The following is a 27,088-nucleotide window of genomic DNA, read 5'->3' on the forward strand; positions in this document are numbered from 1 at the left end:
TGCCACGTCAGGGGAGTGTCCCGAGGCGAGGCGGGCCGGGCCGGGCCGGGCCGGGGCCAGGGCCAGGGCCAGGGCCGGCCTTCCTCCTCCGCCCCCTGCCGCCGCCGCCGGAGCCGCCGCGGAGGGAGCGAGCGGTGCCCGCTGCCATGGAGGCCCGGTACAACCTCAAGAGCCCGGGTAGGCGGCGGCCGCGCCTTTACGAGCTGCCCGGGCCGCTGCGGGCGGGCGAGCTCGCCTCGGGGCTGCTGCTGGTCGCGGAGGGCTCGGGGGCCGGGGCCGGGGCCGCGGCGGGGAGGAGGGCCGGGGGCCGCGGCGGTGGCGGTGGGTTCCCTGTGCTGGGGCGGTGGCGGCGGCGGCGTTCAGGCGGAGGCCGGCCGGGTTCGGTTCGCCTTCGCAGCGCGATGGCGTTGATACCTTCCTCCGGCCTGTAATTCGGTTCTAAACACCCTGATCGCCAGGTCTGTGTGCCCACGCGTTTTGGTGGTTCGTGGAAACGTACCTTTGAACGTTTAGTCAGGAGGCCGTGCCCTCTTCCCGCGGGCATCGCCTGCTCTCTGGATAGGTGCGTGTGAGGGGACGGCTTGCCAAGGGTAACTTGGCCTGTGTGGCGTCAGTTTGTTTTGCAGAAGTATTGCTGTTTAGGCTCTATTTACTTGCTTGTCTGTGTTTGCTCCCATGTTTGGTTTGGCATGTTTGAATGTTAAAATTCATGCCTATAATTCCTGAGCTTTCTTTTAAATCCTTGATGTGAGAGAGATGCCTCAAGAGATGTGGAGAAAACAGCGCTAGAAGGGAAGGTCTGGATTGCTGGGAAGCAAGCAGTGGACAGGCCGTGCCTCCCCGCATGGCTGTGTTGGAGCAGCGGCCTCTGGCCGGCTGTGCCAGAGCTTCACCTCCTGGGAGCTGCTTGCACAGCCGGAGGCCTGGCTGGCACTGCCGAAGCAAAACCTCTTCCGCAGCTTGTAAGGGCTGCGGGGTTTGTGTGTGGGTTGCTGTCCCCTGCTTTCCCCTCACCGGCTGTTGAGAAATAGGCATTATCAGCTTCATGTTATTGTGATGAATAGTGGCTTTTTTTTAATCATACCGTCCTGTTACCAGCATGCGAGGTGGGGAGAAACTGATGACTTGTACCTTACAAATGTCAGTGACATGCTTGTTTACAAACATACGTCATGCGGATGATGTATCTATTGTAAATTATGTCCCTTAGCCTCACACCCAAGTTGCATAACTGAAAGATAAGAAGGATCACTAAGCAAACTATGAACTTGTTGTCATTTAAATATCAGGAAGGAATACTTTTTTTTAGGGAGATCTGCGGGATATGTGGCATATGTGAATTTACAAGGCCACGCAAACATGCTTGCTTTTCGTGGTTCGCCACGTCATGGGAAACAGTGGTGGTGTGCTGTATGACAAGCACCTGGGATCTGGGTGGGGAGGACAAATATTTGTGGCTTAATTTAGAAATCCTCTTCCCCTTTATTGCTACTTGTCCTCCCTATAGTCAAGAGAAAATTACCTTTACTGGAATTATTTTCAGCACCTGTTGGTGCTGAAAACCAGGTGGAACCAGCTACTCCATAGAAAAATGAACTTCATGTGGCAAAGATAAATAATTCATACAGTGGCTTAATGTTATTTCTCCAAATTAAACATGTTTGGTTACATATTAATTTATTAAACTACTTCTTTCCAAATAGATAATGAAAGTTTGTAAATTATATAAATAACTTTTAAGATTTCTATAATGATTTAAAACATTGAGTTCAGTAGTCAATATATGTGAAGTCGTTCACTGAACAGATGGGCAAAAAGGTGTTGAATAAATACAAGCAAATATTTTAAATAAATATTGTTTCTTTAACAGTTGTCCATTAAAATGAATTGATTGTAATTATGTATAACCACTGCTTCTAGTCTGGCACTCTACTAGCTAACCAGGTAGATGAGCATATGCAATTACTTAATATTTCTGTGTATGTTTTACAAATTCCTATCTTGTTCCAGTTACCTGTGCACTTTAGTGGTGCTATCTTGCTCTTGCCATTCAACTGAAGGCTTATGATGGAACTGTAGAGTATTCTAATATTAAAATAGTTTCAATTAATGTAAAGGCACTAAAATACATAAAAAGATGTCCACCATATTTTCTATTTCAAGGGGTTGTGTCATCTGTGGACTGAAGGGATTACTTTGGTGACTGAGCCCTCTAGGGCTTTAGAACAAGTAGCTGACCTTGTGCCTCTTGTTGTTGCTTTGTGTTTAATAGAGGAAGAACCAAGCTGCTAACCTTTAGGTCAGCTTTAGGGATTTGGAGCAGGCTATCTTGAGACAGAGTGGAAAAAGTAATCGTGTTGTACCTGTACAAGAGGCTTCTACTGTTGAAATCTGCTTTTAGACTCGAGCAAACTGCAAACGGTGACTTTGTCTGCTCAGTAGATTTTTAAAAGGCAAATCCTACTAACTCTTTTAGTATAAGTTGCTTTAATGTAATGTTTTAGACAAAAATATATGTTAAATAGGAAAATATTGTTAAAGAAACATGTGCCTTTATTGATCTTTATTTTAAGCCAAATTCTGCTGTAGCCTTGTGAAGGAGCTGAAGTCCATCTGTGGTTAATACGTGGATCCCTCTTCTGTGAATGTGCTAGACCAGGTTGATAGTGGGGATCAGTTAGGCTCTCCATTGCTGTGCTTTGTGTACTCTCAAGCAGATCACAAAAGAGCAATATTACTACACATCTTTGTCCTGCTCCTAATTGCTCCTAGGCAATGTGTTCATCTTCTTCCTTATCCCTGTTTCTACAGCCAGTTAGTTCATCACAACATATCAGAAAGATGGTAACTCTCCACAACACAAAGCAAGTTGTTCTCCTGCACACCACGTCTCTGTTAATGAGAGGCAGCACAGCTCTGGCCCGTCTCTGCAGGCTGTGGCCAGTGCATGTCTGGGATGGCCAAGGGCCAAGCAGCTCCTGTCACTTACCCTCTTGTGAGAGCAGGGTGCCATGGGGGCATTCACCTGATGCTGTCTTCTCACACTGCCTATGAACTTGAGTGTCTTTTTTATTTCTTCCCAAAAGAAATTTTGTTAATTTTGGAAGGGATGAAATTTCACACTCCACACTTCAGGTTTCTTTGTATTGCTTCGAAAAGGCAAAGCTTTGTAAGCTGTTGCTTCATATTTTTATGTGTATTTTTGGCAGTTATAAAAGGACAAGCTATTTTCTGTCTTAGGATTTCAAAATGGATTAGTCAATGTATATCAGCCTGCTACCACATGGCTGATAAACCTCTTCCATCAATATTTTTTTATGCTCAGCTGACTAAAGTACAGGCTTCATCCTCTTCATGCCTCAGGAACATCCCTATTTTCTGAAATTTATAAGACAGCTACTTGGAATAATCTCTTTACTTTTTTTTCCCCAAGAGCTGTGACCCTTAGCCTGCTGTAAGATCAGACACCAAATCTTGTAGTCACTGCTCTTGTTGTGACAATGTCTCGCTTTTGTGGAGGCTGTGACCAGGCGTCTGAGTGGGTATTAGTACAGACACTTGAAGAATTATGAACACCTACTTGCAGTGCCTCACACAGAGCCCACAAACAACCATGCTTTTTAGTTTTTTGGGGGGCAGAGTTTGTTTTACCTCATCGAGAATTTGATTAGTGAGGGCACTGGAGGCCTAGGGGAGAGAGAGCATGTGGAGGGAGGCATGGCGGGCTGTCCTGCATTTATTGCCCAGGGGCACTGCTTTGGGAACCTGAAGCCATAGGGAACATAACAATGCTGAGATTGTGATCCTCTTAGCTGTTATCTTCAATATGATTGCTGTTTTTCCTGCAAACTGTACTTCTTTCTCCACGGCATATTTTGTACAAGTAAGTGATTCGTGCCAGCAAGCATGCATCAGTTCTTTGTTAACTAAACAGAGCTAATAGGAAATTAGCAGTAGCTGTTGTGCTGCTTAGTAGCTTCTGTCTATGAAATAAGGATAGATTGCTTAAAAATAAAATGTCGAACAGATGTTAAAAAATTTATTCATTGTTTGATCTTAGTGTGTTCAACAAGCACCTTAGATTTTGTAAGTTTTACCTCCCTTTGTGTTGACTGAGCAGTTGTTTTCAATTGCAACTACAAGAAGAGTGCTGTACTTCCTGCTGCCCTGAGGGAAATGGGGACTAAAGGCTGGCTGTTTCTGAGGGTGAGAGGAAAGCAAGACAAGACTTATTAAAAAAAGTTTTTGTGTTTTTTAATAGTTACATGAGTACAGGAGGCTTGTTGATCATGTGAAAGAATGTGCATGAGGCTGTGAAGATGTAAAGCAGCTATTCAGGAGGCTTATGGGTCTTGAGAAGGGGTGTATCTGAGACCCTGAGGATGGAAAATGGCTGGCTTGTTTCTTGGCAAATGGTGTTTACATTTGTTTTGTAGCAGAAATCAGAGGAACTGCCAGAGGAATGTCCTGGTCTTGGCTGGGATGGGGTTAATTTTTTTCCTAGTAGCTGTTTCAGTGCTGTGTTTTGGATTTATTCCTATTATTTTTAGTTCACAAATGATCAAACATCATTCACAGATTCTAAGCTGTCCAGGAGAATCGCATCCACAAGGTGACACAGGTCCTAGTGACACTGTGCAGGGTTCTGTTAGAGTTGTTGTATGTTTAGATTTAATAAACCATTCTCTAGAGAGTACAGCAAAAAAATACCATTGAAAAAATACCATTTTCCATATCAAAGAGTTACTGTGACTCTTTGTTTTAAATACGTTTTCTTATATGTGTCAGTGGCCACATCACTTACATGGGTTTTTTTTTTTTAACTTAAAATGTCAAAGCTCGTCAAGTGCTGTCATTTTATGAGAAATCTTAGGTACTTTACACATAAACTTAATCCTGGTGGGTTTTTTTGATGATTTGCAGTGGAGTTACTGACAGAGTGATTCACTGTTATTTTTCCCCTTACAAGAAATTTAAACATTACCTTTAGTAAATGAGATTTTCTTTTATATGCTAATGCAGTTTGGGTTCCCAGGTGCTCTGGGCTGCTGTGGGGACTGGTGATTCAGCAGGTGACGCTCTGCGCTGTGACCTCTGAAGTCACTTGATGGTTACACCAGCTATGGGTCAGGCACTCTTGGCTCAATGGTCAGGTATAGAGTGGAGGGGGGGAAGAGAACAAAGCCAGCTGGATTTAAGAAGACCCTCCCAAAATGTCATCCATGACACATCCATGTAATTGAAAGGACTTGATGCTTGTCTCAAACTGTTTATGTGATTTCATTTTTTAAAATTTTTTCTATTATTGTTAATATTTTTCCTAATTGTAGGTAGTAGCGTCATTAATAGAAAAACACATAACAAAGATGACTTGTGTTTTACTAAGCACTAAAATGGATTGAGTAGTTATAAAAGTTTCTCTGAGATGAAGGGTTTTATGGGAGTTTTACTTTCATTGGAAAACCTGTATTCAATAAATAAATTTCATCCTTACTTGTGCTGTTTTGGTTAGCAGAGTCATACGGGAAAAGTTACTACTTCTTCTGTATTTCTTTTGAGTAGACCTCTAAATCTTGCTTAAAGTAAAAAAAAATAATAATAGCAGCCATAAATAAAAAGGTAGGAAACATTTGCCAAAGCAGTAAAAGCTGTCAGGTTGTTTTATTCTTCTTTTCCCAGCTTAGATAAGTCATCTTGAAAGATTGAGAGATCTCTAGCTTTATGCCAGCTATTCTAGATTCCATTATTTATCTGTTCATTATGTACTTTCTTTTTCAAACAATGGAACTGAAATTTCAAACTGAAGTTTGAGAATTCATTTCAGAATGAAAAGGTTGTCGTACATTTGAGGACGATACTGTCATGCAAAACCACGTTGTTTTTTTTTTTAAAGAAAAGACATAATGATTTACTAAGAAAACACCATCAATGTTCAAATCCTGTCATCCCTTTAATCAGTTACACTGACCTTTAACAAAGACTGATCACTTGCGTTTTCTGTGTCCAGAAGGTTTCCCCAGCCACTAGGTGCAGACTTGCCTGTTTGGGCACACAGCCAAAGTACTTGAATGTGACCTGCAGATATATTCAAAAGAAGCAGTTGTATGAGCTGAAGTTTCAGGCTACCTTGAAGTAAAGGATGATGAAAGTGGAATCTGAGTGGACATGGGTTTTGGCAGAAATAAATCTATGAATCGTATAGGCATTTATTGTACAAATTTTGCTCATTAATTGTTATTCCACCACCACTCAATCCTAAAGCAAGTTGGTGGCTTTAGACTTGATTCTTAGACTTTTAATGTCCATATTTTACTTTTCAGAAAATTTTTTCCAGTGTAGCACAAGAGGCAGATTGTCAGGCAGAGCCTCTGACATGTAGTATTCTATCTTTCCTCCATAGAGCAGTAGAGAGCTCCCACGCCTCTTGCTTGGTGGGAACTCTCCTGTAATCTCTAGTCCAGAAACCTAATTTCCTCAGGATTAAATTTTGATGAACATTAAATGTTACTGGGTGTATCTGTGAAAGTGTGGTTATTTGTCATGCTGATGGTTATGTCACATTAAAAAAAATAACTTAATTATTTTGTCTCTCAAACCTATCTTAGACAAATTCAATGTCTTGACTTTTCTTTTTTTTTTGGCTGAATTAGAAATACTCTTTGATTTTGTTTGACAGTCTGCGATTCTTTATTTCAAATGGTCCCAACTGTTCTGATTTTTCAGAATTGCCATTGCCAAATGTTTACTCAGTGACTCAGTATGACTTAAGTGGATTGAAATACCATGACTTATTGCAGGCAGACTTTGTGAATTCTGCTTGTTTCTTCCACCACAGTTTTTGGTAGCCAAAGGAAGAACTGTTTCATGAATATTGCAGCAGTGCTTAAAGAAGAAACAAATGTTGTGCTTTCTTCACTGGATCACACATTATCAGGATCAACCTTTACCTCCCTAGGCTTTTCTTTGCAGCCTCTCAGTTGGTATTTTTCAGCAATGTGGGAGGAGAAACACATAATGGTTTGGGTTGGCAGGGATCTTTGAAGGTCATCTAGTTCAGCCTTCCTGCCTCAGGGACACCTTCTGCTAGATCAAAGCTCAAAGCTCTGTCCAACTTGACCTTCAAGGCTTCCAGGGATGCGGCCTCCCCAGATTCTCTAGGCAGCTTGTTCTAGTGTCTCATTTCCCTCACTGTAGAGAATTCCTTCCATATGTCCAATCTAAACCTACTCTCTTTGAGTTCAAACTATTCCTTCTTGTCACTACAGGCTTTGGTAAGAAGTTATTTCTTTCTTATCAGCATCTTCTAGATACTGAAAAGTCACAGTAAAGTCTCCCCTGAGCCCTTTCTTCAGGCTGAACAACCCCAGCTCTCAGCCTTTCTGCATACACATGTGCTGCTTAGAATCATGGAATAATAGAAAGGCTTGGGTTGGAAGGCACCTTAAGGATCATCTACTTCCAACCCCAGTGCCATGAGCAGGGACACCTTTCACTAGAACAGGTTGCTCACAGCTCCATCCAACCAGGCCAGGAACACTTCCAGGGCTGGGGCATCCACAACTTCACTGGATAACTTGTTCTAGCACCCTACCATCTTCAAGGAAATAAATTCTTCCTAATATATAATCTAAATCTATTCTCTTTCAGTTTAAAGCCATTCCCTGTCTTGTTACTACATGCTCTTATAAAAATCCCTCTCCCATCTTTCTTGTAGGCTCTCTTCAGGTATTGGAAGGCTGAAGTTAGGTCACCTGATAGATTTTTAAGATGTTCTGGGTTGCTTAATACTGAAAACTTCTTATAAGCAAATTACCTCTATGATATTTGAGAGCTAAATTAGATTTTGCTGTGTTTCATGCCCCAAGAGTGGAATAGTATTGTGTTCTAATAGCTTTCCCTTCGTCAATGTGGGTGACTCCACATGATGCTTTTATGATGGGGTGTATTTCTTTTCTGTCCTGGTCTCTCAGTTGGGAAATCTCAGTAACATTTGTCTGCTTTGTCCATGACTGCTCTGTCTTTCTTAGATTTTGTTACTTACATTCTCCCTTTTCTCATGGTCATCTTTCTGCTCATGGGGTGTTCCCTCCTGAATTAGCTCATCTTGTTGCGTGCCACTCTTCTTCTAAAGGCAAGTGTCCAGCCTTGTTGGCTGTGAAGCAGTGCTGGGTCCAAAACCTTTCTGGTCCAGACTGGTTTTCTTATATTCCTCTCTACTGAACTGGTAAACCTTAATGAAGATTAAAGAGACAAACTGTTACTCAGCAGAGCCATGACCTGGTGGGATCTGTAGGGTGTTTAATTGACGCCTCCCTTTGGCATCAGCATAACTGAGGTAACTGGCAGCAGCAGATTTCTGTGTAATTGGTTTTCTGTTTGGGTTGTAAGAAGTGAAATTCTCATACTTTGAGCCATTGTTTATAGCTCTCCAAAAGTGTGAAGGAGGAAAAGAACTTTTCACAGTAGATTGGAAGGAAAATTCCTCTGTGGGGAGGTCAGAGTTTTTTATTAATGTATGGTGCACATGAGGGCGCCTGAAGTATAAGTGATGTAACAGAGCTTGCAAAAGAGGGCACAAGAAAGAAATGCAGAAAATACAGATGATGCTGGTATTTCTGAAGTGGAAGGTTGGAGAAGGTTACTAATGAGTATCCTGAAATCATGATAGAGTACCTGGGTACTCTGTCACACTCAGTGGCAGGTTCCAACTGCAGAGGCCCTGGATAAATTTTTCAGGCTGGGTGTATGTGTTTTCAAATCTTATATAAAACTTCATCTACTCTTCCTGGTGATGTATTGATTTCTCTCAAGTATTACTGTGACCTTCCTTTGATCAACAAAAGGAGTACTCATGTAATTGTCATGGGAGGTGTGAGGATAAAGCTTTTCAGCAGTTGTTAAAGACGCACATGATGTCCTGTATTGTAAATACTGTGGTTATTAGCCTTGTAAATCTTGTAGTCTGAAACTCTGTTAATGATACTTACATTTTTCCTCCTGTTTGGTGCAATTACTAATATAAAACTGCTTCAGTCCCAGTGTTCAGTGTTGAGAAACTCTGTAACCATGCACATATTTTTCATAACTTTATGCTTGTATAACCCATTTAAGGTTTGTTCATCATACGTAGTTATATAGTGTCTTGAATTATGAACTCCAGTGAAGAAGCTGGAATCTGCTGGAGAAGATTAGTTAGCTGAAGAGAGTTCTTCAAGAAATGTTTTATGTATTTATCTATACAATGCATATTAAGTTATTGTCTTCATTTTCATGTCTTATGCTTTCCTTTTTTTCAGCTGTCAAACGTTTGATGAAAGAGGCCGCAGAACTGAAGGATCCTACAGATCATTATCATGCACAGCCTTTGGAGGTTCGTTTCTCTATATATTTGCAAGAGCTTGTAATTAGGCAGTTTTATTAAAATATACTCTTAATTAATATATACTTCTCTAAAATGCATATATATTTAAAATGTACATATTTAAATGATAGGAAACCGATTTTTTTCCCCTATGATGGAAATCAGCAACAGAATTCAACTTCAATGGTCTTGTAGTTCAGGGTATTGGTGAAAGTTTAATAACAGTTTTACATGGCACCTGAGTAGATTTATAGCATGGGTGTGTTTATTCCCCCATCACCTTCCAAAGAATGTGGAAATATTTAATATGTAAATCAAGCTTTTTGTACCTAAACCTGAGATCTGGCTCAGTTGCTGAGTTGTTCACTGAAACACTTACTGTGATTTCTGAGGATTGCTGTTTCACGTTTAAGAAAACCTGTGAAAAACGAAAATGTGTGCAATTCTGGATGCATTGTAAAGGGGGGGGGGAATTTGGATTAAGGGATAGCTTCTTGTTTAAACACCCAGTTAAGTTTTTGGGCTGAGAGGACAATGAAGTTGTGGTGGTTAGAAGCTTAAACAGAAATCTCTTCTGACTTCGCTGGGTTAATTTGAAAAAATTAATGGGTTAATTTGAAAAAATTAATTTGAAAAAATTAACAGTGTTCTGTAGTACTCAGTTGGGAGGTTTGATTTTTAGCTGTTTGCAGAAATGGGTAACACATTTAATGTGCTCACATAATAATGCATGTTCCTAGCAGTAGGAGTTGTTCTGCTTGTAAATATTGAGGAAGCTGTTGGCAGCACAAATTCTGATACACAAATCCCAGCTCAAAACCCCAAAGAAATAAAAGAGAAGTTATTTATATGTCCAATGATGGCAAAACTCTAGATCTCAATGTGTACCTTTCAAAGTTGTGCAATAAGACACAGTACCTGTTTCAAAATTGTTAGTGGAGGAGGGAGAATAGGAGTTCTCTGGGGTGTGAGTCAAATCCCTGAGTTGACCTGGGCACAGAAGGAGCTTTTGGAGGGCTTTCATAAATGTTCTTTCTTGGTGTAGGTCTCCAGAAATTTCTTGTTTGATTCTCCAGAAATTATTGTTTACTGAGGCAAAGATCTTGGATCTTACTCTTAATTGACTCACTTTTCCATCTGTTGTGTAGTAAAAGTCTTCTCATAATTTATACAGCTAGCATAAAGAATTTGGATAATGAATTTGAGGGTTTTGGTGAATTACTGCACAAGAAAATTAACAGAAGCCTACAGTGCTTTATCCTTAGTGCTGCATTATCTTAACTCTCTTCTTGATTTTGGCTTCTTAAAACTTCTGCCTCTGTACTGTTTCTTCAGCCTGTCCTTGTTCGAGAAAATGACATAAAGATGTCTATTTCTGTGATGAACACTTTTTTTCCCCCCCTCCCCCCCTTCTTCCATCGATGGGGGTATTTTAGGATAATCTTTTTGAATGGCACTTCACTGTTAGAGGCCCTCCAGATTCAGATTTTGATGGAGGGATTTATCATGGGCGAATAGTGCTACCACCTGAATATCCCATGAAACCACCCAGCATTATTTTGCTGACGGTAAGTAAGCATACTTACTAATTTTTCCTTTTAATTGTTACTAGTTTTATCATAGGTGGAGAGAGAGAGAGAGATTCTTGGCATTTAACATAATGTTATTTTTGTAAGAAAGGTGGCACATGTAGTATAATTGAAGATCCAGTCTTCCAAGATTGTTTTGGTAATCTCTTAATTGCATGAAGCTTTATGCCTAATTAATGGAAGTTCTTTCCTCTGGGAGCAATCACATTGCTGATGTGATTGTCTAGCCTTCTGTTCTCCCCATGGGCTCTCTTGGTTTCTGTTGAATACATTGCTCAGATGTGGGAAGGCAGACCTGGAGTTGGACGCCAAGGCCTTCCTTTGTGTGTAGTTTTGTAGAAGGTTTTCTTCATACATTAATAGACTCAGATGACAGAGTTCTGTTTTCAGCAAGCTGAATGCCGATTTTATGGTGTTGGCTGTAGTATAATTGTCACCTATTGTTTGTGTATGGAATTCTTTTGATCATGATTTTTACTACTTTTACAAAAACTCAGGAGTTAACTTCTGGCATGACTTATTGTATCCTCCTTCTTCTTTTGAAGGCAAATGGCAGGTTTGAAGTGGGGAAGAAAATTTGTTTAAGCATCTCAGGGCATCATCCTGAAACATGGCAGCCTTCATGGAGTAGTAAGTAACAATTCCTCGATAAATGTTACCCCCACCAAAAGTTGTTCTTTAAACTAAAAAAAAAATCTCAATAAGAATTTTTATAGTGGAAGAGGAGACAGATTTTGAGGGTGTAAAATTATGGGAGAATTTGTCAAATGTTAGGCCATAAAAGAGTGAAATTGAATGATTTGGAAATCTTACTGAGTAAATGCCAGGGCTGAGAATCTGAGGGGTGATGGTAAGCTCTTCTTTACTTGGATACATTAAGAATTCTCAGACTACTTAGAATATTCTTTGTGTGTTTTGTTTAAAATTTTTCTTACAAAAATAAATCCTGTTGCTTTACCCTGTTTTTGCATGATCACTAAGCCAGCTTGAATAATAGAAGTGAGTTTTCAATTCTAATGATGTGGTTCTGAGCGCTCAAGAGGAAGATAATGTGATCTGAGTTCAGAATAACTGAATCTTCTCTTAGCTTTATTTTTAAAAATACTGTTATTACAGCTGGCACAGTTCATCCAAGGCAATATGCTTATGTTCAAGTAATTTTAGTTTTGCTGAGTACAGTATGTCAGTTATTTCTATATCAGTTTGACTTTTAAAATATGTTAGTAAGATTTTAGGAGTTTTCTAGCAGACCACTCTTCAACTTTTGTTAAGTCTCTAATGTTTTTTTAAAGAGTAGAAAATACTGTGTTTTAAGTAGTTGTGTATATGTTGTCTCTTTTCTGTGGTACTTATTTTGATGTGACATTTATTTACCAAATATATTGGCAAATTGTTTTGAATTATTAAATCTCATTACTTATGTAAAACAAAGTCAAAGTGCAGATGTCAAAAGAGAAGCTTCAGATGACAATTCTGTTACAAGAAGTTACTAATATTTTAAGTGAGCTCCTTCCCCTATTATGATGACATAGAAAGAACAAATTCTGCAATACTTTGCAAAAAAGAAAAACTCTGAACACATGCACACTAATTTGCAGAATTCATGTCTAATAGAAAACAGACACAAAAAAAGAATTCCCTGTGAACCTTCTTACCTTTTTCCTCTCCACCTGCTCCCCTCAACCACCTTTTTATATGTATGTTCTGCTTTACCTTTTTTCATCATTTTTAAAGTCTGGAACACTCACCTTAATGCAATATTTTTGTGACAATTGATTTTTTCTTCTCTGTTGGCTGTTGACCTTTTCTTTGTTTACAACCTGATGTTAAAACAGAATTGAGAAAGCCATGCAGTGTATTAAAAAAAAAAAAAAAACCAAACCCAAACCAGTGCTGCTTGTAGGAAATTCAGACTTGGCAGAATGAAGTTTTGCAGTCAGAAATGCAATTTTGCCGAGTGTGGAATGAGACTACATAACTGTTGTTTCTGCCACCTTGTTTATATCTCTGTTTTCCTATTTTAGTAAGAACAGCTTTACTAGCCATCATTGGATTTATGCCAACCAAAGGTGAAGGAGCAATAGGATCTCTAGATTACACACCAGAAGAAAGAAGAGCTCTTGCAAAGAAGTAAGTGTTAAGTTTGTTATTGTAGGTACATTTACATTCACTCACTTTTAGGGTAATGCATTGAGTAGAAAATAAGCTATTTCAGTCTGTTATCTTCAGTCTTTATCTTATCTGTTCCAACTAAAACAAGTTTGATGCCTTGTATGTGTAGTCACTTTTTTCTCAGAATATTGTGCAAACTTGGAACTTGCAGTCAAACAAAATATTTTGAGAGCACTCTGTCCCTTCCAGTACTGTGTGGTCATATTTGAGGTTTGTCTGAAATTCAGACTTGGAGATGTAATTAACGTTGTGTTACAGTACTAATTGCAGCATGGAGAGAAAGTGGGAATGGTGGAATTGATTGTAAGGGAGGGAGAAAACAACCAAAATAATGATGTATAATTGTCTTTAATAAGGAAATTAGTTCAAAATTCTGAAGCAACTTCTTCTAAATGATCTTTAGGAAGTTAAGATTAGGTTTGTGACTATGATGAAATTATTGGCTTAGTGGAAAAAAGGAAGGCAGTAGGTGTTTTCTGTAGGGACTTCAGCAAGGCTTTTGGTGTCCTTTCCCTTATCCTCAGTCATGAAGTACAGCCTAAGTAGCTGGGGACAGTGAGGTAGGTTAAGAACTGGCTGAGCTGTCTGGCTCAAAGGATTGTGCTAAGCAGCACAAAATCCAGCTGCAGGCTGGTCACTATTGGTGTATTCCTGGTGTGAGTACCAGGGCCAGTGCTATTCAGTGTCATGAATGACCTGGATAATGGGAAAGGATGCACCTTCAGCAATCTGCTGGTGATACAAAGCTGGGAGGAGTGGCTGATACAGCAGAAAGTTGTACTGCCATCCAGAGGAGCCTCAGCTGGCTGGAGGAATGTCAGAGAAAAGTCCTGCCCCTGGAGAGGAATAACACCAGCCTATTAGCTGACTAGAAGGGAGCTTGGAAGGAAAGATTCTGGTGGTCACCATGCTGATCATGAGGCAGCAGGGTGCCCTTGCAGCAAAGAAGGCTGATGGTGTCCTGGGTTGCACGAGGAAGAGCATTGCCAGCAGGTCAAAGGAAGTGATCCTACTTCAGTACTTGGCACTGGTGAGACATCAGGTGTGCTGGGTGCAGGTGGGGCTGTGACCAGGTCAGAGTAAGAAAGATAAGGATGTCCTGGAGTAAATTCAGTGCAGTGCCACAAAGGTGATTGAGGGCTGGAACATGTTTCATCCATGGAGATGGTAAAAGAGCTGGGAGTGTTCAGCCTGGAGAAGAGAAGGTTCAGGGGATCATGTCCAGGTGTACAATTATCTGAAAGGAAGTTGTAAAAAAGGTAGAGCCAGGGTCTTGTCAGCAGCAGTCAGTAACAGGAGTGAGTCAGCAGTGTAGGTTGGTCTTGATACTGTGCTGTCAAGTCTCTGTGGTTCCTTTCTGGCCTGGAGAGCCACTTGCAGAGTGCCCTATAGAGAGATGATGTGGGAAGGTTATGTTCTCCAAGAAGCTGAAATTCCTGGATTGGAGGTGCAAGCTCCTGGGTCCAGTATAACATTTGTAATAATAGTTAAATCTTTATTATTTACAGGTTTTATTTGCTGCAGATATAAGTATTTTAGTAGTAAAAAATTATTAAAGTATAAATAATAGTGATATTTAAGTGAGTTGTTAATACTTTCCTAAATGATATGAGAGAATTTATGTTAGTAATATAGATAATTCTCAACATATTTTTTCAAGATAGTGTGATTTGAGGCAGAGGGAAGTACTTCTAAGCTACTGGCCTTGCTACTACTTGTCTTTCTGTGGATTGTTCTACAAATAGTTTATTAAAAAAGCACACAGGAACACTGAGAACATGCTATTCTGAGCTATGTCATTTGTGGGCAGGTCACAAGACTTCTGTTGTGAAATGTGTGGCACATCTATGAAGACAGCCCTCTTACCACTGACATCTGGAAGCGTGTCAAGCCAGGCAGACAAGGAGGCTAAAGAACTTGCCAGACAAATTAGCTTCAAGGTAAAGTCACTGTTTAAACTTCTATCTCTCTTGTATAGAATTAGAAAAGGAAATACTGAGGAAAAGCTTGTAAATCACAGAAACATTCATCATTTCAGAAAACCTTCATGAATTGCTATGTGGAAGCCTGTTTCTTTCAGTATAGTCTGAAAGAGAAAATAAGAATGGATCTCTTGAAATTTGCTGGTTAATAAGTTGTGCATCTCAAGCATTGATTGATTAGTTTTTATTTTAGTGGTGACCACTGTGGTAAAAAACTGCCTATGTTGCTTTTACTTCCACATTTTCTGACACTAATAACTTGATTAAATTCTCCAGATTTAGTTTTATCATAAAAGCGTGACAAAAGTTTGGGAAAAGCTAACCTAAATTTTTTACCTTTGTGATTTTTTTTCCTTTTGGCTTATGGAAGGTATAAAACATATTACTACTGAAAAATGGTTGCAAATTCTTTTGAACTACTCTGCTACTATCTGAAGATACTGAAAGTTGAACTCTGGTATGGAAGTTGCTGTGACCGAAAAATGTGTTCTCTAGCTTGTGTTTCAGTGAAAGCAAGGTTTGTTTAGACAAATACATTCCTTAGAGAATTGCATGTCTTGCATGCACAGTGTTGTTTTTCACTGGGTTTTCCACTAAACTCTTAAATCAGCCACTAAGGAAGACTACTGTGCATGAGGGCAGGGAGCTACAATTACATTATGACAATGTGGCATTAGTGCAGAACACATCCTCACCAAGGTCAGGGCTGCCAGTATGTCCCCTTTTATCATCCATGCTGTTCTAATAGTGTCCTAAAGGCTACATTTCACTTTTTTTGTGTGTGCCAGGAAAGTAGAGATTATCTTCTGAGCATTCCTGCCAGTTTTGCAGGATGTGCATATTCCTGTGCCATAACACTTGCCATAAAAACATTTCCAAATATTTTACAAAGATGAGAAAAACAGAAGCAGAGTTTTTAAGCTGAGCTACTTGGAGAAACAATGAATTGCCTTTTCCTGGCTTTATTACAATATATAAGGGTTTAAAGTTGTAGAATTGATTTTTACTTAAGAACTGCTAATCTTCAAAGAAATTCTAGAAATATCAGAGTTTGGTTTTGTTTGGCTTTTTCTTTTTTGAGAAAGGACTCATAATTGACATTTCATACCTTTTTCAGTTTTAAAATTAAAGGCTTAGAGCTATCAGTCTTTAAAAAATACAGGTGCTTTCCATGTATCTATGTGCTTGACACCACCTCCTAAGAACAAGCACTTGTCAGTAAAAAAAATGAACAAAAGACTTATGTTTCTACAGCCTTTCACCATCCATTGTGTTTTTTGGGGTTTTTTTAATAAGGTAAATGATTTCTGTCCTCTGGTTGCACCTTTCTTCCCTTCTCAAACCAAATTTTAGGGGTTGGGTTTTTTAAGCTTCCTGCTTCTCTGCTTTGCTTGACTTTCTTATCTGTTTGTTGTTAGGTGGAGGTGTTCAATTGATGTGTTTGTAATAAACTAATAGTATGAATTACTAGCAGAAAATTAAGAAGTTTTTAATAATTTGGATACATGTCAATTTATGGGATAAGATTTAACATCAGATTGCTGATTGAGTGTATAATTTGAGAGAGTCTCTCTACTAGCAAGCATACTAGCAACCTCTGCATTAGCTTCATCCTTAAATAAGAGGTTTCCTGACTATACGTAGATGATCCCAGGGTTATTGTGTTGCTTACCAGCTTTAAACAAGATGTTAACTTTTAAAAAAGTGGTATTGAATAGAAATAAGAAAATCAGGAGGGGGGAAAAGACCCCAACACATCTTCTCATTATGGTTTTCCTGATTCTGTGAGCATCCGCCTTTGTTCCTGTCTGTTTTAATAGTAAATTATATTTTGTATCAGTTTTATATTAACTTCTAAATAGTTTTCTGCATTTTAGGTGTTATATAGCAGAAATTCCATTTTGCTTAAAGAAAGGAAAAAGAAATTATTAATAGCATATGTGTCACTGTAAAACAGTATGGTTTACCTTCATGTGGCCATCACAAGGCATATTTTGCAGTAAAATTAGTTCTCTGCTCACCCTCATATGTTTAAATATGTTGGTCATCTTTTGAATGTTAGTCTGACTTCAGTCTAGATACTAGACTTAGTACTTCCATAAACTAAAGTAAATCAAATGCACATTTGGTACTGCTTTATAGAGATTAACAGTAAGGATTAAGTAAGCTCATCTTGAAAGAAGCAAGAGTATGAAAATCAGTACTCTGGTTCTGGGGAATGTAAGATTGGATGTAGGAAAGAAAGATTGACCCCGAGGATTGTCAAATGCTGGAACAGACTACCCAGAGACACTCTGAACCCCCCAGCTTTGGAGATGCTCAAAACTTGTCTAGACATGACTCTAGAGAGAGTTGGACTAGGGACATCTAGAGTTCCATTCCAGTCTAAATGTTTCATAATTCTGTGTTGCTTTGATGATCCATATTTGAATCATAACTTTTCCTGTCTAATATTACAGTTCATAATAGTCAAGTGCAACGAGAAAGCTGTCTTCTTAGCAGACTCTAAGTTTTTAAATGTTAGATCCATCTCCAGCTTGTTTTGGTGCTGTATTTTTTTTATTCTCTTGAGGTAATACATATAAAGAAACAGAGAACTTAATTTCCTCACACTAAATAGTATCATGAAAGACTATTACACTGTGATCTTGCCAGTTTGGTATCACTGTAACAGGTTGTTTTCTAATACACTGTTTGTATTTCTTGCTACTACTACCACCACTACCTATGTCTGCATTTGAAGACAGTCACTAGATTTGAAGTTGTCATCTTTGTAATAAATTGGGATCTAGACACATGACTTGATAGGTGACTTGGTTACTGATAAAAATTGATCTGGTCAAGACTTCCTTTTTTTTTTGAAGGATTCCAGTAAATTTTAGAAGGATTCCAGTTCAGCACTAAGATGGTATATCCTTTTAAATTCCTAAGAGATTATTGCTGGCATATATTCTGGGGTTTGTGTTCTTTTACATATCCCTACTGATCTCTTGTCTCAGATTTTCTAAGCATGAAACCTTAATTCTGGGAAATAATGTGCAGTAGACATTTTGTAAATGTATATGAAAGCAGTATTGAAAAACTTTTTTTTCTTTTGCTCTGTGCTGAAATTTAAATAATGGACACTGGTTTGCATATACTACCCGGTGTAGTGTCATGCATATATGCCCACTCTGTGAGGCAACTTTGGTACTGAAACCAGTATAGCCAGTTTACACTGGCACTTACAAGAGGCTCCTTAGTCCTGTGGGGGAACAGGCTGTGCTACTTCACTTGTATCAACAGTAAGCCAGCATTGTCTTAAGGACATGCAAAGCAAAAATTTTAAAAATTGTGTTATTCTGGCATAATGTTCCTGGATTTTCTAAAGAATTTTATTTTTTGCTCTCTACGTCTGTGCTTTTTTTTGAATGTTATATTTGTTATGTGCAAACAAAATTTGTTTTTAAACCATTTTTTGCACATTTGCAGTCTTATTTTTAAAAGAATGAAAATTTTTTAAACTTGTTGCAGTGTCATCAAAATGCAGCTGGCAAACCTGATTATTATATTTTTCGTAAGCCTCATATTCTCTACAGTGAAATACACATTCCAAAATAAGCCAAATAGTTTTGGAGCAATTTTGATCTTGTCTGTGAAATGTACGTGTGTGCTTCTTGTAGGCAGAGGTCAATTCGTCCAGGAGATCTGATGCTGGACCCTCCAACACATCAGGACTCAGCCACTCTGCTGCTTCACGTGAGCCCCAGCAGGATGGTGCAGCTAGAGCATTCCCAGATCCAGCAAGTGCAACGGTATGGTCCATCTTTGAGCTTTATTGGGCATAGTCTGATTATTAAATTGGTCCTCTTAAGCTGATTGGAGTCCTCAGTAAAGTAGTTCACATATTTATGCTGGAACTCCTGCATACTTTATATAAAATCTGTTAGCAAATAGTATGCTGAATCATTTTTGGAAACAGCAGCCTTTGCTTTCACTTTGTTCTCTTAAAACGAGAAATAATGTTCTTTTAGCAGTTCTTCTTCCCAGTGTTTCCTTTAATTACATTAAGTGTTCATTAAAACTTTATGGTGTCTGAAGTACTACAATTTACCATCTGCGTAATGTAGCACAGGTTTTCTCTATAGAAGTCTTAGCCAGAGGCAAAAAATGTTTCAGTGATAACCTGTAGCTTTTAAATATTAATCAATATTATCTTCTTGGGTTTTATAACCTCTTTAAGTAAGTCTAAAATGTTCTTACTATTTGAAATATGACACTTATATTTTAATACTGCTAGGTGTGGGGCTTACATAAAGGTTTCAGAAGTGACTGAGGTCTGGTGGTGGGCCAAGGCAGCTGCTGTTACAACTGTTGCAAATGCAATCTAAATTCACTGATAAATTGCAGGCAAATCCCAGCTAAGCTGCCTTTTTTAGAGAGGATGGGGCTGCAGATTGGTTAAAAAACCTACAACATAGGTTTTTTAATAACAATAACATCTGTTGTGTGTTTGCAACATGTTTTTAAGCTATGTAGAAATATAAACATGCTAATAGCAAACTTTCTTCCCCCCACAGTAAGGGGGAAGAAATTCTTCCAGATTGTTTAGGATTTAACAAACCATTTAATTATATTCTTCTTATTACACATTCTGGCTAATATAGTAGAAAGATCTGACACACCAAGGCATTGCTGGCATTTTCTTGAGGAGAGAGACTTTTTAAAATTAATCACATTTTTAAGAAAACTAGTTTTATCAATTATACTGATTTAATAATTAATGATTAATTTATTTTCAGAAGATCAGTCCTACGGGAAATGATCCCTAAACATATAAACATATAAATGTATGTAAAAATATTCATATATCTGATCAACTGTAAATGATAAGTGGGTTCATGTTTTAGGAATCAAACTAAGATTCAGGATTGTTAGTTTTAGTTTGAACCAACACCTGCGTTTCTGAGCTGTCATATTTTGAATATTAGGAATTATCTGGAGCTATTCAGTAGTGGAAAATAGCCACACAGTGGAAGAAAGAAATGTGTAACAGGAAAGTCTGTTTTAAGGAATTTGAGCTTGCTCTTTTTGTGTTCTTAAGTCATGTGAAAGGTAATAGAAATATTTTCAAAGTAGGGCACTCTTGCCCTTGATCTGTTTAGAGGTGTGAAAGAGTACCCGTGCAAACCTCAGTTCAGTTCTGCTCAGCTGGGTTTCCCGCATGTGTAAAATCTGTTTATTTAGTCCTTGTTATGTAAAGACCTAATTCTGCCTTATTAAGTTGTGTTAGATTTGGGCAATAAAAGCTGTTTTAGAAAATTTGCTGGGTTTACTGTCTTTGAGAGTAAAAAGGGGAGAGATGGGGCCAATGCTGAATTCTTGTATTAACTTGTTGATATAGTAAATTAATGTGTCTCACTCTGAAGTCATGGGACCTTTTGTCTTTCTAGACAATACAGAAGTGAATACTAGAAGTAATCATGCAGAAAAAATTAAGTGCTACCTTCCTTCTGCTCCTAGAACAGTTGTAACCAGTCTTCATTAGAGAAACAATGGTAAATAGGTGCTAAGGGAAGGGTCTCCTCTAGGTGAAGGTGAAGGAATTTGTAGTCTCTTTTACTATGGGTCTGCTTCATGGTCGAGTTTGTTCTTTCCGGCAACAGTTCTCTGTTCCATGATTTTTTTACCTATAAGTTGATTGAAAGGCCAGATTTTTGAAATGTGATAATGGCAAGATATTTGTGATCAGTAACGTCCTTCCTGGGACAGGGCTAACTTAATTCTTGTGTGAAGAGCACTCTGAAATGGGTCTCTGCCATGGCATCACTTTGTGTCCATTCCTTTGTTCCACATGAGGCCTTATTCCCGAAGAGAGAATTTTTTGTTCCATCAGAAAAACAGCTAATTTTTAATTAGCTCTCACTTCTGTAGTCTGTCACCTAGGAAAAGGATTATAGCCTCACTGACTAAAAAAGGACCAAGTCTTACAGTATTTCCATTAACTATATGTTTTTCAGATTTCAAAACTCAGTTTGTAACTGTTCTTTATTTTTTGGCTGTCATTGTGTTACTCAGTACTTCAGTCTTACAGATTCTTGCTCTTTGAAAATACTTACTGTGTAATTGCTGCATGGATGTATTTGTCTGTGTTGTGGGGAAGGTGCACTCAGAGCTCTTGACTTTTGGGCTTTCCCTTCATAAACACATCTTCCAGGTCACTTCACTTCCTTCCCACCTTCTCTTGTCTTTTTGCCAGAGTAGCAGTGGTTGTTCCCATTCACCGTCCTGTTAGTAATGACTGGAGTGTGCAACACTGGTGCAGATCTTGCACATTGGCTGTTTACTTTTATGTGCCTGTATTATTAGAGAACATACATCCAGCCTATAAACTGATTTTTGAAGGAAGAAGAAGGGGGGAGGAGGTTGATTCTCATGCCAGTGAGACCTGCTTCCCAAGAGAACCTGTCAGAACATTATAGAGGTGTGCCAGGTGCAAGGCAACGAGTACAACCACATGGGAACAAGGAAAGGAACAACGCTGCTCTGGAAAATGCTGCCACAGCAACTCATCTGAAAGGATACAGAGCTGCAGAGAACAGTCCTTAGCATTAATAAAACTAAAACAATAGGTTACCTAAGGCATTATGCAGCATTATGCAGTATTTCTGAGGAGTCTGAACTGAGTGCAGAGAACACCTCTGACTAGACTACTTCTGACTGTTTTTTTTTATTTGTAGTAGCTGTTGATGTCTACTCAGGGCAGAGTAATGATACATTATTCTTGTCTGAGTATTCAAAGTGCAAACAAGGTGTACTGCTGCTGAAAGCTGGCTTGATAAAAGTAATTGCTGTAGTATTAAGGTGAAATCCTTCCACATCTGAGCAAAACAATGCTTTTGAAGGAATATATTACAGATACTCAGGTGGGACTCGGGTCCAATGGTCACCTAAATTTTGGTACCAAAACTCTGATCACAGTGGGACTCATTAGTGGAGGCTGGAGAGCAGTGCAGTTTACTCTGCAGCAGAGGCTGGTAGGCTGCATTTTTGTCTTCCGCCCTGATTGCACAGACTAAATCTGTGTGGATTATGGGTGTCTGAACTTCCACCAAATCTGTAGTAATACATTTGGTGCATTGATATGGAATGATGTCCCACCTTGGGGCTTATAAGCTAATGAATAAAGTTGATGCTTTGTGAACTTTATTAAATAACAAGGTAAAAAAAAGTAGTTAGGCTGTTTTCTGATAACCTGGGAATACATTGAGCCTCAGTACACCTGTTATTAAGCAGTATCCTATAGTAGTGGCTTGCACTGATGATAGTGACTGGATGAAGCATTATGAGGGTGATAAAATAAACAGTGTAAATGAAGCCAGCTACTCTTGTGCTGATGAAGGAGGTTTCTGTCAGAAAATGAGGTTGTGTTCTAATGCATGACATTTATAAAAGCCCTTACCTTTAATCATAAGTTCTGAATGATATTGGTAAAAAATGTTACCCTTTATCTCTGTTAAGTGATGTCTTAGTTTGGTAATACTACAGCAACCATTTTAAATGTCTTGACAATTGAGAGTACTTGGACCAACTTTGATTCATTAAAAAACAGACATTTTTCATATTAGCCATTAAGCCATGCTGTGTCAAACTCCAATGTTTCTTCAGTTGGAAGTTGTACAGACAAACAAGTATTTCACCTATTCTGATGTCTGCGTCTATCCCCAGGCCATTAGTATAAGTGAAAGAGGCTTCAGCAACCCACAGGATTTATATGGTTCTGAATTCTTGAGTTTGCTGTATTTTTAAAACATCCCTTCTAAGATGATTAAATATCCTTCCAGTATTCTGATAAAAATTTTTAAAATAATGGCCTGGAGATATAAAAGATGCAATGAATTCTACCATTTTTCAGTAGACTGAACATGATATAAATTTCATTACTTGCATTTTTTTAGATGGTACCTCACTGTTTCAGAAGCTTCAGAAATAATGTGACATGTAGTAATAGAAATAGTATGTAATAATCTGATGTGTGTATTAAATGTCTGTAAAGATCAGATGCTAAAGGTGGCTATAATGTAAATATTATTGAATATTTCTATTTTTAGTCTGTTAAGCCCTCATCCACATTTGCAGTATGGTTTGGCAGAAACCATTATTTGGCAGAAACAATGGAAATTGTGTATTGTGAGGTGTTGTGTTAGTCTAAAAATCTTGTAATGTTTGCTTACGAAGAGTTTAAAGACTTGCCATTAAGTTGAAGACAAGATGATTTTTTTTAAAATAGTGAAGCCCATCTGCCATTTTTGGGATTCTTAACAATTAAATCTTCAAACAAATAAAAAAATCTCTCTCTCTATCTGTCTGTCTGTCTGTCTATCTATCTATCTATCTGTCTGTCTGTCTGTCTATCTATCTATCTATCTATCTATCTATCATCCCTATTATTTAAGGTACTGTAGCACCTGGACCCAAATTTATATTGGATCATGATCACTCCTTTCTTAGCTTTCTTCTGCATGTCTGGTAATAGTTGGCCATTGATTATGTTGGGAATCCCAAGGTGGTGCATTAGCTGAGCTTTGGGTGAAGCCTTTGGTCTGCTGCTGGCCCAATCCATCTATAATTTCCTCAAAAAACTAGCTTAAAGCCTTGAAATTGTCAGTGAGATTTCTCTTGAATCACAGATCTGTTCATGTCAGTGTATGACAGCTTGTTCTATTCAGAACAGGGCCTTGCTGTTTTATTTTTAAATTTAAGTTTTGCAGGATTGAGAAGATGTGTGTGACAGCCAGTGCTAGTTACTTTTGTTAGTAAGATGAAGGATTAGGAATATTTCTAGACTTTTTATATCTTTAAAAACTGTTTGAAGAAGAAAAACATTGCTTACTGAATTGGTAGTTCTTGTGTCCTGAATTCACTTCTCTCCCTCTCACCTTCTGGATGATGGGAATGTAGATGAATCTAGGAACTTCATTCTTCAAAGACTTGGCTTCGCTAAGTCTTTATTTTCCTTGGCATGAGGAGCTTTCAAGTGAGAAGCAGAATTACTTTCTTCTGCAGTGTACTGGAAATCATGACAGGCTGCTTGTGGTGTTCTTGGCTGTCTCTGCTGATAAAATGTATCTTTTAAAAACATTTTTCTTTGAAGCTACCCAAGCTGCTTCACTTATTTAGGCTAGACGCCAGTGTAAACAGGCAAATTGTCAAATGTGGCGAGTAATTGCACCAGTACTTCCTTGCCAGTGATAAACAGTGGGAAATACTAATGATGAGGAGGTAGGAATGGAAGGCCTCTTCCCTTGGTGAGACAAATCAACGACTTGGTGGAAATTTTGAATTCTTTGTCCACAACAGAAGAGTCACAAGACCAAGTGCTGGTCACTGTCTTATGGATTGTCAAACCTGATAGGCAGTTGAGGGCATTCCCCATTAAGTAATGTGGAAAGGTTATCTTTTATGGGTATAGTAGATGGGTGAAGCAGTGCTTAAGGTTATGGATATTGTGTCCATTAAAAGGCTTTGGAAAAAAATCTAAAATGTCCAGAATGCTAGTTTTACCTAATTTTAATGCTGTTATGATAATCTTTTAGAAGAAAAGGGGGAGAAAGCTAACTCTGGAAATAGCTACAAATTGGTTTAAGTAGAGATACTAAAAAACCTTATTTTCTGAGGACTGAAAATGAGACTTAAAAATTTTTCAAACCTGCAGTTTTATCTCAGAGCTTCTTTTTTTTTTAAACACTTTTAAACTGAACCTTATCAAAATGCTTATTTCTGATGACTGTGCTGTATTACTATTTTTAATATTAAACGTTGGAAGTTTGGGCTTTTTAGTATTGCAAGCAGAATTAGTCTGGTGGGTGATCAGATGTCATATTTTCTAGTTCATAAGATTGAAACTTGTTTACTTCAGCCCAAAATTCTCATGAGCAGAACATCCTTTGCTTAAGTGTGTTGTTTAGTACTTGTAATGTCAGATGGAGTTTGTCCAGTAGAGGGCAATAAGTAAGTGCCTGCACACGTGCTGTTCTCCCGAACTCCTGCTGGGATCAGGGGGTTTGTGGTTAGGATTTTTGTTTTGTTTTTTTCAGTGGTGGTGGTGGTGGTGAGAACAGACTTCTGGACCCAGCTGTCCACAGGAAGCACTGCAGCATTGCTTAATTACAGTTCTTGGACTTCTCTCCATCCTTCTTTTGGCTTCCCCATCTTGTTTCCCCTTCAGTATAGGTGATGTTGCAAATCCTCAGAGATATAACTATCCAGAGGATTTCTTGAGCAGCAAAGAGTTAAAACAAATCCTAGACAAAGATATTTGAAATCTCTAACACAAATATGGTTTGACAGACTTCCTTCAGCCTTCTCTTGTCTATAGAACTGCTGATTTTCAGCTTGAATTATACTTCTACTCGGGATAACGTATGGACAAAAACAACCAGCTATAACAATCCTGTAATTATTAGTGACATGTATTAACAGTTATCTGAAGAGCACATTTGAGTCCTTATGATTTTATCTCTTGCTAATCTTACGTGCTGTATTGTCTGACAGCTCTCAACCTTTCTTTTTTAGTCTGAAGCTCAGAGTAGCAGTGCAGCAGCTGGCCAGGAGCATAGTCCAGCTGTGTCCAGCACCAGCACCTCGATGAGTCCCCGGCAGCGCCGCGCGCAGCAGCAGAGCCAGAGACGGGCCCCAGCTTCAGCCAACTTCAACCGGGCACAGCAGCCCCGAGCCAACACCAACCACACGGGCTCCACCGTGCTCATCGTCCTGCTGACCTTTGCGCTGGCAGCTCTCATATTCCGTAGAATATGTTTGGCTAACGAGTATGTGTTTGAGTTATAAGGTTGTTTGTCCTAACAGCAGTGACTTGAATGCTTCACTGAATATTCTGTATCGGCTATGACATGAGAACTGTTTACAAAGGTTACTTTTTGTATTTACGCTTAAATCTTTATGAATGTTAATGTACCTACAGATACATTACTTGTAGGAAAAGCAAAGTTGGACCTGTAAGCTATGAGTTTTAATTGAGTGCCCACTAGATACTTGGAGAAACAGTGCAGTGGAATAGTAACATTAAGGCATGTGGGATGGGACTAAATTTGAAAAATTTATGAACTAGTAAAAGACGATTTTTAAAAATGGTTGATTCAATTTTTTATGGGGCATAAATGCTCATATAAGTACCCCAGCTAAGTTAGTGTAAGATCTGACATTTAAGAAGGGATGATAAAATGAAACACTGCTATGTGTTTGTGTCTGGTGAACTCCTAATTTAGGGGGAATTCAGTTTTGTAACCACTTTTATTTGCCATTACACATTTCCAGAGGAGAAACACATACAAATTGGTTGTGATGCTGCTTTGTGTGTGTGGAAGGGGGAAGGGATTGTGGGAGGAAGGTAGGTGCCAGAAAACAGCTTCCATTATCTTGGGTTTTATTTTTCAGAAGAAAGATTGAGTAGTCTTTTGAAAGATTTGAATGTTCTCTTCTAGTATTTTCAACTGTATATCTTGTTTTTAAAATTTGAAGATTATGCAAAACACGTCTATTCTTGCAATAGTTATAAATATGTAATATAATTATTTACCCAGAGCTGTTGTCTTTTAATTATACCAGAAATATACATAATGCATTGAACTGAATGTTTTGTATGTGGTTTTATTTACTAAAGAAAATTTAAACATTATTATACTTAAATTCTGATATATATGAACATGCTTAACAGAAGTATTTATTACAATCCTGCTAGTAATAAAGTTTCAAGCCAGTCTTTGGATATGTTTCAAGTATCACATAGCAGTTTGTTTCTTGTTTTAAGGTTTTTTTTTTGTTGGTTGGGTTTTTGTAAGGGGGATTCTTTTAGTTCGTTGGGTTTTTTTCTTTGATTTTTTTTTTTTTCAGGGTTTTTTCAATGTGGTTTGTTTGTTTGGGGTTTTGTTTTTTGGGTTTTTTTTTCCCAAAATCAATATTTTGTACCCAGGGATCTACTTATAATA

General features: G+C 38.5%; 1 protein-coding gene across 1 annotated transcript; it reads left to right on the forward strand.

Annotated features, from left to right (window-relative positions):
* UBE2J1 (ubiquitin conjugating enzyme E2 J1) lies at positions 1-26,734 on the forward strand. The gene is made up of 8 exons (XM_030235892.2): positions 1-177; positions 9,297-9,370; positions 10,798-10,929; positions 11,496-11,580; positions 12,975-13,080; positions 14,933-15,062; positions 18,767-18,898; positions 25,659-26,734. The coding sequence occupies exons 1-8, from the start codon at positions 147-149 to the stop codon at positions 25,929-25,931; spliced, it is 963 nt and encodes a 320-aa protein (XP_030091752.2). The 5' UTR covers positions 1-146; the 3' UTR covers positions 25,932-26,734.
* The last annotated feature ends 354 nt before the right edge of the window (positions 26,735-27,088 follow it).

This window comes from Serinus canaria, chromosome 3 (assembly GCF_022539315.1).
Source record: "Serinus canaria isolate serCan28SL12 chromosome 3, serCan2020, whole genome shotgun sequence".
NCBI lineage: Eukaryota > Metazoa > Chordata > Aves > Passeriformes > Fringillidae > Serinus > Serinus canaria.